Source organism: Martes martes, assembly GCF_963455335.1.
Source record: "Martes martes genome assembly, chromosome: 7".
NCBI lineage: Eukaryota > Metazoa > Chordata > Mammalia > Carnivora > Mustelidae > Martes > Martes martes.
In genome coordinates this window covers 29,210,087-29,224,807 of record NC_137894.1, presented here as the reverse complement: position 1 = coordinate 29,224,807, position 14,721 = coordinate 29,210,087, and the positions used below count along the sequence as shown (strand labels likewise).

Genomic DNA, 14,721 nt, shown 5'->3' with positions numbered 1-14,721 from the left:
CATAAATTACTCTTAAACAAGACAGTATAATGAAGGTTCAGAGTGGTATGTGGAAATGTAAAGGTGAATGACAACTAATGAATGAAAGAAATAATTGTTAACACTATCTCAGGGCCAAACACTTCACACTGTTTGTAATGAATGCAGTGCCTGGAGAGAATATTGAAAAATGTGGCTATGGAAAGATCTGGGACCACATTTAGAGCTTTGAATGATAAGTTCAAAAAGTTAAACTTTAGTTTGTGTTTTATGGGAAACTACTTAGGATTTTTAAAGAGAGAGATAACACAAGATCAATTAATTTGGAAGAAAACTGATGAAATGATTTTAGAAGAAAACTATGATGGAAAGGTCCAGAAGAGAAACCAGTCATGATGCTACTCCAGTAATCCAGGTAAATACCCGAGCAGTGGGAAAGAAGGGGCAGGTGGTCAAAGAGCTGAAACAAGTGGTAGACCGAGTCTGGTGAGAGGCTGGATTTAGGATGAGAGGCCACCCCAGGAGGAGAGTCTACAAAATCAGGAGAGGCCTACTCATCTAAGTGACCCAAAGCTGGGACAGAGGCAAGGACCCACAGATCAGAGAGTGCAGGATTGCAGAAAGTTCGAGCAGAATAAGGAGAAGGCAGGAGTTCAGTCTCTAGTAAACCTCAAGAAAATGTAGTCTTGGTAACAGTGGGAGCAGACACCAGATGCAGCCAGTTAGAGAGTGTATGGAACAGGGAGGCTGTGGATGTGGTGAGTACAGCCTACTTTTGAGTTTTGGTGAAGGAAAGGCCAAATTGATGCCCAGACAATATTTAACCTTCAACTTCTGTTTCTGTCTCATTCATTCCTCCTTTTATCCCCTCGTCACTTGGGGAGCCACCACCCAGCAGATCAGACCTGTCTCTCTGGGCTGCGTTTTGGCTGGCCTCCAGCCCTTAACTACCCTGCTCTCTAAATAAAACTTACCACAAATTTAAGCATGAACTTGAAACTTCCCTGTTCTGAATAAAGTCTACCTTGCTTTTGCCTCCTTTCAAGAATCTGGGTAGCCACTGACCAAACATGTAGAGTAGACTCTACAAAGTAGACTCAAAACGACTTTAGAAGAGCAGCATTCATCATTCATCATCATATACAGGAGGAAACTGAGGCCAGAGAGGAATAATTAGTTTTGCAAAGGGTCACCTACTTCATGGCAGGCTGCCTCTTACCTCCTGCGTGGAACCTGTCCTATTATCTCATACCCGAGCAGTGGACAGCCCTGCCGCACCTCAGTGTTGTCCCCGAATGGACAAGTGACAATGTTTGCCTACAAGCATAGTGGCCAGTTGGTAAAGTTATGACTCAGTCTCAATGGGACATTCTTTATCACTGCTTTTATGGGATAATTTTGTAATAAATGCTGCTATGTGAGACCACAGAAGAAATTTGGATGAAATTACGGTGGGGAAGATGATAAAAATCTCACACAAGCAAAAAGTATTAATTTCTGCCTTATTCGTCCAAGAGTCCCAAATTTGGGGTAGTATTTATCTTCTTGTTTTGAAGGAGTGCAGGTCTTTGTTCTTAAGGAAAGAGCTCAAAGAGCTTGGAGAAGATGTGCACTTCCCTGGTACAATAGTGGGCTGTTTCCTTTCTTCCACCTATGTCAAGAATATTGTTCAAAGCTTGTAGTGAGTAGAGGTGAACTGTGGACACCGCCATCTTTTATTGCAATTGACCTGAGTCTTTGTTTATCTCATTTGGGTGGATGCTGAGAAAGCAAGACACTAAATGAAAACGCATTGACAGGAATAACTGATTGGTAAGAGTTTATAACTAGTTCAGACTATCGACACAGGCAATTAATTACTGGCTTAGTAATAAGGAAAAAACTATAGAGGGGAAACCACTTCCACTTTCATAATTCAGTACAAATATGTTCCAATATTGGAACTTCCCAGAAAGCCATGGGTGTGCAGCCAGCTGTACATACTCGTAGCCATCGTAGGTCAGTGTCCACTTCATTTCAGGGCTGAGTGCAGACAGAAGTTCCTAAGAGTGTCAACTGGGAATTGGTTTAGGAGGGAAGGGGTTTGGGTACTCACATAAATCTGGAATCAAAATGAATAGTCTAGTGGGAAAAGGAAGCCATGGATTTCACAAACAAGTTGAGAAAACATCGTTGGGAGTTATATATTAGGATTCAAGTTAATTGAACTCCTAATCTGTGCTTGAGATGGTTATTGAACTCCGCTGTACCTCAGTTTCTCTAAGGTGAACATTCTGGGCATCATTCTGTCTGCCCAAATTACTAGCTCACAAACACAAGTGATTTTCTTTTGGTCCACATGCTGAGTGGGAGCATGAAAAGATTTAATGGGTACAAGCTACAAATAAGATAGTAAAATCTTATACAGTTGCCTTTTTTTCTTTGGTGTTGGTTGTGATCTCTCCTCTTTCATTCATGATTTTATTTATTTGCGTCCTTTCTCTTTTCTTTTTGATAAGTCTGGCCAGGGGCTTATCAATCTTATTAATTCTTTCAAAGAACCAGCTCCTAGTTTTGTTGATTTGTTCTATTGTTTTTTTAGTTTCTATTTCATTGATTTCTGCTCTGATCTTTATGATTTCTCTTCTCCTGCTGGGTTTGGGCTTTCTTTGTTGTTCTCTCTCCAGCTCCTTTAGGTGTAGGGTTAGGTTGTGTATTTGAGACCTTTCTTGTTTCTTGAGAAAGGCTTGCACTGCTATATATTTTCCTCTCAGGACTGCCTTTGTTGTGTCCCACAGATTTTGAACTGTTGTGTTTTCATTATCATTTGTTTCCATGAATTTTTTCAATTCTTCTTTAATTTCCTGGTTGACCCATTCATTTTTTAGAAGGATGCTGTTTAGTCTCCATGTATTTGCGTTCTTTCCAAATTTCCTCTTGTGATTGAGTTCGAGCTTCAGAGCATTGTGGTCTGAAAATATGCAGGGAATGATCTCGATCTTTTGGTACTGATTGAGACCTGATTTATGACCCAGGATGTGGTCTATTCTGGAGAATGTTCCATGTGCACTAGAGAAGAATGTATATTCTGTTGCTTTGGGATGGAATGTTCTGAATATATCTGTGATGTCCATTTGGTCCAGTGTGTCATTTAAGGCCTTTATTTCCTTGTTGATCTTTTGCTTAGATGATCTGTCCATTTCAGTGAGGGGAGTGTTAAAGTCCCCTGCTATTATTGTATTACTGTCGATGTATTTCTTTGATTTTGTTATTAATTGGTTTATATAGTTGGCTGCTCCCATGTTAGGGGCATAGATATTTAAGATTGTTAGATCTTCTTGTTGGACAGACCCTTTGAGTATGATATAGTGTCCTTCCTCATCTCTTATTATAGTCTTTGGCTTAAAATCTAATTGATCTGATATAAGGATTGCCACCCCAGCTTTCTTCTGATGTCCATTAGCATGGTACATTGTTTTCCACCCCCTCACTTTAAATCTGGAGGTGTCTTCGGGTCTAAAATGAGTTTCTTGTAGGCAGCATATGGATGGGTTTTGTTTTTTTATCCATTCTGATACCCTGTGTCTTTTGATTGGGGCATTTAGCCCATTAACATTCAGGGTAACTATTGAGAGATATGAATTGAGTGCCATTGTATTGCCTGTAAGATGATTGTTACTGTATATTGTTTCTGTTTCTTTCTGATCTACTACTTTTAGGGTCTCTCTTTGCTTAGAGGACCCCTTTCAATATTTCCTGTAGAGCTGGTTTGGTGTTTGCAAATTCTTTCAGCTTTTGTTTGTCCTGGAAGCTCTTTATCTCTCCTTCTATTTTCAATGATAGCCTAGCCGGATATAGTATTCTTGGCTGCATGTTTTTCTCGTTTAGTGCTCTGAATATATCATGCCAGTTCTTTCTGGCCTGCCAGGTCTCTGTGGATAGGTCCGCTGCCAATCTAATGTTTTTACCCTTGTATGTTACAGACTTCTTTTCCCGGGCTGCTTTCAGGATTTTCTCTTTGTCGCTAAGACTTGTAAATTTTACTATCAGGTGACGAGGTGTGGACCTATTTTTATTGATTTTGAGGGGCGTTCTTAGCATCTCCTGGATTTTGATGTTTGTTCCCTTTGCCATATTAGGGAAATTCTCTCCAATAATTGTCTCCAATATACCTTCTGCTCCCCTCTCTCTTTCTTCTTCTTCTGGAATCCCAATTATTCTAATGTTGTGTCGTCTTATGGTGTCACTTATCTCTCGAATCCTCTCCTCGTGTTCCAGTAGTTGTTTGTCTCTCTTTTGCTCAGCTTCTTTATTCTCTGTCATTTGGTCTTCTATGTCACTAATTCTTTCTTCTGCCTCATTTATCCTGGCAGTGAGAGCTTCCATTTTTGATTGCACCTCATGAATAGCTTTTTTGATTTCAACTTGGTTAGATTTTAGTTCTTTTATTTCTCCAGAAAGGACTTTTATCTCTCCGGAGAGGGTTTCTCTAATATCTTCTATGCCTTTTTCGAGCCCGGCTAGAACCTTGAGAATTGTCATTCTGAACTCTAGATCTGTCATGCTACCTATGTCTGTATTGATTAGGTCTCCAGCCTTCGGTACGGCCTCTTGTTCTTTTTTTTGAGGTGAGTTTTTCCGCCTTGTCATTTTGTCCAGGTAGGATTTGCTTTCTCCTGCTGTGGAATTCCGCTGTTCTTGGTGACTGAAGTTGGTTTTGGATGGTTTCTTGTTGATCTTCTGGGGGAGGGGCCTGTTGTAGTGATTCTCAAGTGTCTTTGCCGCAGGCGGAATTGCACCGCCCTTGCCAGGGGCCGGGCTAAGTAATCCGCTCGGGTTCGCTTTCGGGAGCTTTTGTTCCCTGAGCGCTTTCCGTAGAGTTCCGGAGGACGGGAATGAAGATGGCGGCCTCCCAATCTCTCGGCCCGGAGGAGCCGAGAGCTTGGGGTTCCGCTCCTCAGTGCGCTCTCAGAGCAAAGCGCCCAATAGCCCCGCCTCCCTGGCTTGCGGTCGCGCCTCGAGGAAAGCAGTCAATTGTTGGAGCTGGAGAAAAGCGCTGGGTCGCTTTTGTCTCCGCGGCCTGCGGCCGCGCTCCGAGCCCACCCAGCCTGCGACCGGCACAAGGTAACCCCGGGCTTAGAGCTCACTCCTCGGCTTTGTCGCTATAGCCGGCTTCCCCGCTCTAATACCTGCGAGCTCTGCGGCACTCAGACACCCCCAGTCCTTCTGTGACCCCGCGGGTCCTGGGGTTATGCTGACCCCGCCTGGGTTTCCCCCCAGTTTAGCCTCTGGAGCGATGTCTCCCAGTGGAGCCGACTTTTAAAAGTCCCGGTTTTTTGCTCCGTCGCTCCGCCGCTTGCCTGGTGCCGGCCCCTCCCCCCGGGGTCTATCTTCCCGTCGCTTTGGATTCACTTCTCCGCAGGTCCTACCTTTCAGAAAGTGATCGATTTTCTGTTTCTGGGATTGTTGCTCTTCTTCTCTTCGATTTCCCGTTGGATTTATAGGTGTTCACAATGGTTAGATAAGCTATCTAGCTGATCTCCTGCTACCTGATGTCGTCTCAGCCTGCTACTTCTCCGCCATCTTGACTCCTCCTACCTACAGTTGCCTTTTTTAATTTCTCTCTAGACTCCAAAATGGGTTTCTTGGGCATATGAACATTTTTGCAGCAGTTCAAGCTATAAATTACCTGGCCTACCTGACAGAGCTCATGGCCAATTCCTAGAGCATGGAGTTCTGAGTACCTGGGGCCCAGATGGCATTTATGTATTAAATACTTAATCCATTTTTAATATATTGGTAATAGCATTGAATGTGTGTGCGTCTTGGCTCTGTAGCAGCAAGCAAAGCAATACTCCTAGGTTGATCAAGGAATTGAGGTCAGAAGTGATCAGCCTGTGTTGCCAGAGCGAGGCTGTACCAAACACTGGCTATCTGTTTCACATTTGCAGGTTTTCATTCTGTGCGCCCTCCTGTTTGCAGATAGCTTTGTGTAATGTGACAAAATGGTGCAGATGGTACAGTGTGTGTGATCTTCAGTGTTTCTCATTTTTGCCCCTCTACAATTCATTCCCTACAATATCCATCTCACTTAAGGCTCACTGCGGCACTGTAAAATGTGTAGTGTAAGGTGAAAATGAGATTTCCTGCTGATAAAGTGGAAGTAGGCTGAAGGCGTACTAGGTTGACTGGGCCCGTCAGTGGAAAATTAAGAGCAAATGTGGAATATTTTTGAAGAGTTCTGTGTTTTGTAATTATTGTTTTCTTTGGGGGAAAGGAGAGGAAATTGAATGGAATGTTGCGGAACACTGTCATTTTATGTAGGTTTGTGCAGTGCAAACCCCCCAAGCCTTTAGGGCAGCCCGGACTCAGTGGACAGCCCTCGTTGTTCAGGTTTTACTCATTTGTGTCGTCAGGTCATGAGCATTCATTACTCAGACTAGTCTGCCGTTGTCCCCTCCCCATCACCTTGCCAACTTCCATCTGTTTCGTAAAAGCCGTTCATATGTTCTAGCTGCTCTGAGTGAATAACCCTGTGGCTACCCCAGATCAGATGTAGCCTCCCTCAGTATTTTGTACACACATATTGAGAGCACGCACAACGTGCCTTGCCCCGTGGTAGGTCCTACCGATACAAATATCTGCTCTTAAGACAGACCCGGCAAGTATGCTGTCTGTAATAATAGAGACGTATGCGAGAAACACAGAAGGGAGGTTTAGGGTGTTCAGTGCTTTCTCTCTTTGACAGAACTGACACGTGATAATGGCTTTGAAAGAGTAGGTAGGAATCCCTCAGGCAGATGAGGGTGAAGAGAGAACACCTGGCGGGTGGAAGCTGGAGGCAGGAGTTGGCTGCTGGTAGTTCAAGATGGCAAAAGTGAAAGAGACGTGAGAAATTAAGACTGGAAAGGGAGGCCAGGCCAGGCCTTTCTCCTGTGAAGGTAGTGGGAGCCACTGGAAAGTTTAAATATTAGGCAAGTGGGATCCAATTTTTTTGAAAGATGGATCTGGTGTTTGAGGGGAGTCACATGAGAGGCAGGGAGACCAGTTGGACATCTTCTGTAGTACTCCATGCCAGTGATAAAGATAGCAATAGAGGATGGAGACGAGAGGATAATTTGAAAGTTATTTGGGAACAGAATCGATTAAAATTGGTGATTGATTAATGTGGGGAGTGAAGATAGAGGAGAAATCCAGAGTGAATTTGATTTCTTAGCCAGCTTTTGGGACAGATAATGGCGCCATTCACCAAGAAGAGGGAGTACTGAAGAACAGGGGTTTTGGTGGGAAGAAGAGTTTGGGTTTGGTTATGTTGAGTTTAAGGGTCTATGGGATGGACATATGGGGTAGGGGGGAGGGTCAAGTAGGCCATTGTAGAGATGAGTGTAAAGCTCTGAGGCGAGTCTGGGTTACCAAGGTGGGAGTCAATAATATATCAAGATGATCAAAGCCATGAGCTTGCTGAAGAGAGTGTGTCCATGAGTAAAGAGGACAGAGGGCAGACCCCCCCCACCCCCTCTGCCAACAAACTAGCGTGTCAAGGAGCCTTTGGGAGAAAGAGTCAAATAAAGGAGAAAGGATAATACCACTCCATTCGACAACTGATTTATTCCACAGCCACTTCCCTACTGTGGTGCCAGATGTCCACCTTCTCCCCCTACCTCCCCACTGTGTGGCCTTAAACTGAATATCTGTTCCGCTCCCCAATGCTGAAAGGACGGCAAGATGTATGGATGTTCTCTTTACCGGTTCCAGGCGTTGTGGGCATTCTGAGAGGGTCAACAAGTATCGGGCACATAGACTTGGTCTTCTTCCCAGCTGCTTTCAGTGGGGATTTACAGTCAAAGCTCCCCACACTCTGCTTTTTAAAAGTTCGCTGTCTAGGTTGAGATGGTTATTATTACAAACATAAATGCTTTATAATGGCAGATTTGACTCAAAGGTACGCAGAGCAGTTGCCATGAGCAACACAGAAAATGAGCCCTGTATTGAAGGGAATGTTTGGAATTAAACTTTTCAGTTTGTGTGTGAGGAACAATTATCAGGCTGTTTCCCCCATGAAGATCAGGTCCTGTAAGCTTTGTGTGCTTTGACCTGGGTCTGAGAAGGCCTCAGGACAGGGCTCTGGCTCTGGAAGCACTTTTTTTTTTTCCGCATTTTTTTGCATCGGTGGCTAAAGGGCTCTCCAACCCACTATATTTGGGGCTCTGGCTAGATCACTTCAGGATTTTTAACAGATGGAAAGTGCTAAGGTGCCATCAGGTACTAGTTTGAATGCTCAGTTGCTGTGAATGAATAGTTTTCCTTTTCCTTCTCTCTCCTCCCTCACCCTCATTAACTCAGACGACTCCGTTTCCCCACAATGTTTGTGGCCATGTTTTATCCGTGGTGGTGGATGTGTAACTACCCCTGGCTGGCTGTCCCTTGTGCTGGGCTTCCGGCTTCCTCTGGAGAAGTAGCTCGGGAAGCGGTGCTGTCTGGGAGGGCAGGCAGGCCAGGGTCACTGTGCCCAGCACGTGCATCTCTTCCTGTTTGCAGAAAGCTCTCCTGTTGCCTGAATTTGGCATTGTCACCCTCACAGAACCAGTAACTGGTCCACAAAGACAGCCTGTGGCATATTGTAGGAGAGTCAACCCTCCCCAGCCTGGTTTTGTTCTCTTGCTGCAGCTTCTGAGGACATGACTCCCGGATGGTGATACCACAGCTCCCTCTAGTGTCGCTGTGGCTCAGGCTCTCGCGGAGCTTTTCTTCCCTCCCAGAAAGTGCAGACAGGACAGATCTGTCAAAATTGGCGGCAGGTTAAATAGGTTTTTCCATACGTAGTCAAAACAACTCTTAGATGATTTTTTTCCTATTAAAAAGGAGAATCTTACATGAAGATATGGAACCATTCTAGCTCCTCTTTTGTTCCTGTTTCAAAATTTGGGGAATCTTAGAAGTCCTGTGGAAATCATTCTTCTTAGGGAGTGGAATCTCTTTGGAAATTCCTGCAGTTCAAGCCTGCTACCCTTTTAGGGAAGGAATGTAAATTCCTTTCAAGAAAGATAAATGAAAAAGGGAGGCCCAGAAGAAATCACTTTGCTCCCTGGTAGAGAAAATACCGCGTAAGGGAAGGAGGTCAAAACAACAACTGGCAGGAGAAACCCTGTCCATTTGTTCTGGAAAGAGCGGCTTGTTTTCTGAAATAACTTTTGGACTAGAAATTTATCATCTGAAGTCAGGTCATTTCGAGTTTCCTTTTTTAAACTAAAGGAGTCAAGTTACTAATATTTGAAAAATTGCTACTGTGTGGTACATAGAACCCTATAATATTCCTACCTAAACTAACATCATCAGAAGCTCATAATAAAGAGTTATGAGATAGTCATCATAAAAGAAATCCTATCTTGGAAATCTCCATAGGTCTGTATTTTGATTATAACTATTTTCATGGTTGTGAACCAATTAGAAACCCTGGTATGCGTGTTTCCCTCTTTTCAGACTTTTCCCATTTCCCTTTACCTTTTAAACTAAAGTGACCCATTATTCTTCAGCCTGTCTCTATATTGTAAGATGGAGAGATAAGGGAGTGCCACCTCAGGCCAGCTATCCAGGCAGGCCATTTTCCTTCAGAGCATCCAGAATGGTTGAACAATTTATCATTTCTCCTTTGTAAATCACTTTGATCCTTTATCTCAAGTTGATCTGTGAAACTAAACATAAATTCTTGTTGTAGTGTCCATGTTCTTGTCTGCTCACCCAGCTCTGAGGAGTCTTACAAAACCTTGTGTGTCTCTGTGTGCAGGCAGATACCACCCGAATAACATGATGTAAGGACCAGTCACAATTAGAATACCCTCTCTGCTTCCAGTGCCAAACCACAGAGTGGCAAGTTTTTTTTCAGTGCAGCTTAGCATAGTAGAAACTACAGAGTGGTCAGACACTTCTCCCTCTCTCTCTCTCAGCCTTGGACTCAGTCTGTCTTAGACCAGAACTTACTGCCAGTCTGAAGACAGAACTTACTGCCAGTCTGACTTGTTGCCTGAGCGGGGAGAGGGAGGTGGGCGGGGTTGGGCTTTACCTCTTCCTCTCTAGCTGCCTCCACCCAACCCATGGTCAGAGAGCCTCGTTGCTGGGGCAGGTGGCTCTCAAACTCAAAGAAAGAAGCATTTTTCTGTTTTGCTTTTCTCTGTTTGAAAAAACATGAAGATCTATAGTGTGACATCATGTTTAATGTTTACAGGTTATAGTCTTAGTCATATGCAGTGTTACGTTTGTGTAGCTTTGAGATTTATAGGTCGACTCTACAGAGTTGATCTCATTTAATCCTCACAAGTGCCCTATGAGGTAGTAGGTTTCAGAATTTTTTGTATATTGTCTCCCTTTTTAGGGAGACTGAGCCCCAGAGAAATTGGCTGAGATGCCCAAGTTTACACAGTTCGTGTCAGGACTAAATCCCAAACCTGCCAAGTCCTGGGTGAGGGTCCTTTCTGGAAAGTGATTGCTAGAGTTTAACTACAGTCTCATTCAACTCAACTCGGTGGTATTTGATTGACTTTTCAAAGATGGAGGAGTTGGGACCTTTGAACTTTCATTCCAGCCAGCGATGTGATATGGAGCAAATTATTAAAATTGAGAATGGGTTTAATGGTGCCGTGTCCTAGATCCAACTCCTATACAACTAAAAGATGACTGGTATAGGATTTTTTAAATACCTGCTAACACATAAATATGAAATATTGCCAACAGTACAGTATAGAAAGAATTCATGATGTGATTGATGAGCATATAGGAGTGTATATTATTCTGCATGTACAGAGACTTGGAGAGCTTTCCAAAGATAATATTTTCTGAAAGATATATGTTTGAACTTGAACTCAGCCTGGGGTTATCTCTCTTTCAAGACCAGAAGTTTAGTTAAAGAAAAAATGCTTAATGTGTCCTCAAATTGATGAAGTAGGCGGTATAAGATTTGAAGAGAGAGAGATTTCTGTGGTGTTGATCACTGGTGTCAAGACTCTAAGTGTAATAAATACATATAAATACAGTAAATGAGAGAAGATGTTCCTTTCCCCCAGATATGCCTTTACCTTTGGTCTGGTTTGGGGGGGGGGTTCTTTTTGGTTTTTTCTTTCTTTTTTTTTTTTTCTTTTTCCTGTTATAAGAAGTGTACTCTTGAGTCCCCATCATCTAGTTCATATTTTTCTTAGTATCTCTTTGAATGGAAATCAGAGCATGCTCTTTTTCAGACCTGGAGACTCATCAGCACCCTCCCAAGAAAATGTTTTTAAAATAAAAGCTAGAAAATCCTTTTTAAAATATGTTTCTTTGGGGCGCCTGGGTGGCTCAGTGGGTTAAAGCCTCTGCCTTCGGCTCAGGTCATGATCCCAGGGTCCTGGGATCGAGTCCCGCATCGGGCTCTCTGCTCGGCAGGGAGCCTGCTTCCCCCTCCTCTCTCTGCCTGCCTCTCTGCCTACTTGTGATCTGTCTCTCTGTCAAATAAATAAATAAAAAAAAAAAATAAAATAAAATATGTTTCTTTTCTGTATAACTGCAGCAAATAGGCAACATGAACACTTCCAGCGGCGTGTTGCCAGGAGGCTTGGATCCCTGTAAAATCCAGCAGCATCTCCCCGCTGAGGATAGGAAACGGGCTCCTCAGGTCCCGGCCCGTGGAGCAGCTGTCCTGACTGGGCTGTTCTGGTCTGTGAATGAGTGTTAGACACTGAGTCTTCCACTGGCCGCTTCTCCGCATCCTGTCATTGTAATCCATTTAGGGGTGATTTGATTTACTTTTTGCTTGTCTAGCCCTGGACGACTAGAAATAATAGTAGTTGTTTCAGTATATTGAACTCTTGGCTAATGTTTGTGATCAAAAAAATCTTGCATGATCCATAACCACTTAATAAAATTCTTTTGGAAAGGCCTTCATGCCTAAATATTGGCCTTTAAAAGAGACCTGTTAAGAGAAAGCATGAAAGTCAGAGTCCTGCCATGGAAATGTTCATTGTGCTCAGACCAGTGATGCTCTCCAAGCTTTACCTCTGCCTTGCCGGTCAACCATGCATTCCTGTTGTGACAATGACATTCATTTACAATTAGGAAAACCCACACTTCACCTGGCCAACCTTGTGTTACCCTCCTGACCAGTGATAAAATAAGGTATCCTGGATCAATTTATAGAGCTGTTGTATAAGTCTGGGTTGTAAGCCTCTACAGAAAGTAGGTAAAAAATTATTCTTGGTTGTTCTGTTTTCTAGATGACATACAAGGTGTAGTAGAAAAAGCAAGCTTTGCTGTTAGACAGGCTTGGGTTTGCAAGCTGGTAGCCCTGGGCTTTTTTCTTTTTCTTTCTTTCTTTCTTTCTTTTTTTTTTTTTTAATTCTTAAATCTTCAGCCTACTTCAAAGGGTCAGTGTAAGGACTAGAGATAATATACATGAAGTGCTCTGCGTGTCGACAGCCGTAAGAAATATTTCCTGCCATAATTACTGTTACTAGGCACAGGACTACCAGGACCCTTCCTGAAGACTTCACCGTAACACAGCCTGTTCCTAACCAGTCACCTCCCTGTTACTCTTCCTTCACACCTCAAAGCCCAGTTATGAAAGGGTGTGTTTTACATTGTGTCATTTGCGTTCTTCTTTCAGATCTGTAAGAGCAAAGCGAAGGAGTCGCAGCAGTACTATCACAGCTTGGCTGTCCGGCAGAGTCTGGCTGTCCATTTCAACATCCAGCAGGACTGTGGTCATTTCCTTGCGGAAGTCCCTAATCGTCTGCTTCCCTGGGACGATCCCGATGCCCCTGAAGAGGAAGAGGATGAAATGGAAGAAGCTGAAGAAGAGGTGAAAGGAGAAACTGATGGGAAAAGCCCGGAGCCCTGCTCTGAAACAGAGTCATCCCAGAAAGCAAGCCAGGGGCTCATCAGCAGGAAGCAGAGAAGCCACGTGGTGGTCATCACCAGAGAGGTTCCCTATCTCACAGTGGCTGATTTTGTGCGGGACTCTCTGGGCCAGCACGGGAAGAGCCCGGACCTGTATGAGAGGCAAGTGTGTCTGCTGCTCTTACAGCTGTGCTCTGGCCTGGAGCACCTCAAGCCCTACCACGTCACTCACTGCGATCTTCGTCTGGAGAACCTGCTGCTCGTCCACTACCAGCCAGGAGGGACCAGCCAGGGCCTGGGGCCCGCAGAGGCCAGCCCCACCTCGTCTTGTTCCACCAGGCTCATAGTTAGCAACTTCTCTCAAGCCAAGCAGAAGAGCCATCTGGTGGACCCCGAGATCCTCCGCGACCAGTCCCGCCTCGCTCCGGAGATCATAACAGCCACCCAGTATAAAAAGTGCGATGAGTTCCAGACGGGCATCCTCATCTATGAGATGCTGCACCTGCCCAACCCGTTCGATGAAAACCCAGAGCTAAAGGAGAAAGAATACACTCGGGCAGACCTGCCTCGCATCCCTCTCCGCTCCCCCTATTCCCGGGGCCTGCAGCAGCTGGCTAGCTGCCTTCTCAACCCCAACCCTTCTGAGCGGATCCTCATTTCAGACGCCAAAGGCATCCTCCAGTGTCTGCTGTGGGGCCCCCGGGAAGATCTCTTCCAGACTCTCACCGTCTCTCCCAGCCCAGCGCAGAGGAGCGCCCTGCTCCAGAACTGGCTAGACATCAAGCGAACACTGCTCATGATCAAGTTTGCTGAGAAGTCCCTGGACAGGGAGGGTGGGGTCAGCCTGGAGGACTGGCTCTGTGCTCAGTATCTGGCTTTTGCCACTCCAGATTCCCTCGGCTGTATTGTGAAGACCCTGCAACACCGCTAGTCTGTCCTGGTTGCTACTTTTCTTTCATTCCCATCTTCCAGTCACCTGTGTGCTCCCCATTCCCAGTGCTCCCATGGAATTCAAAGAAAGAAGAGAGACCAACCTTCCATCCCTGTCCAGAAAAAAAACGAGTGCCCTCCAAAGGCTCATTCATGGCTCCACACCGAGTGCAAAACTCGGTCTGCACTGTACGGTTGTGCAGTTCCCTTCCATCGGAACACCTTTCACCCTAATTGTCCCCAAATGCAGGAAGAAAATGAACATATCCATCCCAGAAGGGACAGCTCTTTTGGTATGAACTCAGTGATCTGTGTCCAACTCCTCCATGATTCTGAGTATCACCTATCTTTTTAACACCAAGTATTTATTCTCACTAGCAATAGACAAATTTGACTGGTCCTTACCATCATCCACTAAGCTCTCACAACAGACTTTTTTTTTGTCTTTAAAGGATCAATCACTGACTCTCTTACCAGGCAGAACTGCTGTCCCTAGCATCAGGCCAGTTTTGTGCCTGGGGACTCTATCCTTTGTTCCAGCAGATAGTCAAAAGACAAGGAGAGATTTCGTCCCTTGGGTCATGGACGCATTTTCCCTTGTCCTCGGTAAGTAGGTGAGCCGCACGGAGGACAGCCCAGCCAGTCTCTCCTCTCCTGCCACTGCCTGACTCTCCTTCACCTGAACTCTGTCCCTACTTGCCAGTGAAGTTCGGGTTTATCAGCCACTTGTGTCCCCTTCCAGAGCCAACCCAAGGGGGTGTCACCAATGCCTCCACAGGGTACGTACAGTTTGGCTCTGATAAAGAGCTGGCAGGACACCCGGAGATGATTTTCCACACATGCAGTTCCCTAGGGGGCCCCCCCAGGGGTCGTTGTGCTAACTTTGATTACTGTCAGAGCTGGCAGTGTGGACAGCCATGGCTGGTGGAGCCCAGATCCCCATGTTCCCCTGAGCGGTAATTGGCCAGCTTC

At 44.9% G+C, this 14,721-nt stretch overlaps 1 protein-coding gene across 1 annotated transcript in view; it reads left to right on the top strand.

Moving 5' to 3' along the window:
- The window catches only part of PEAK1 (pseudopodium enriched atypical kinase 1), a 294,195-nt gene extending 280,325 nt beyond the window's left edge, over positions 1-13,870 (top strand). The window contains exon 9 of the mRNA XM_080808166.1: positions 12,587-13,870. Coding sequence (XP_080664292.1) covers positions 12,587-13,750 — 1,164 coding nt within the window. The 3' untranslated portion in view covers positions 13,751-13,870. The remainder of the gene's footprint in view (positions 1-12,586) is intronic.
- The last annotated feature ends 851 nt before the right edge of the window (positions 13,871-14,721 follow it).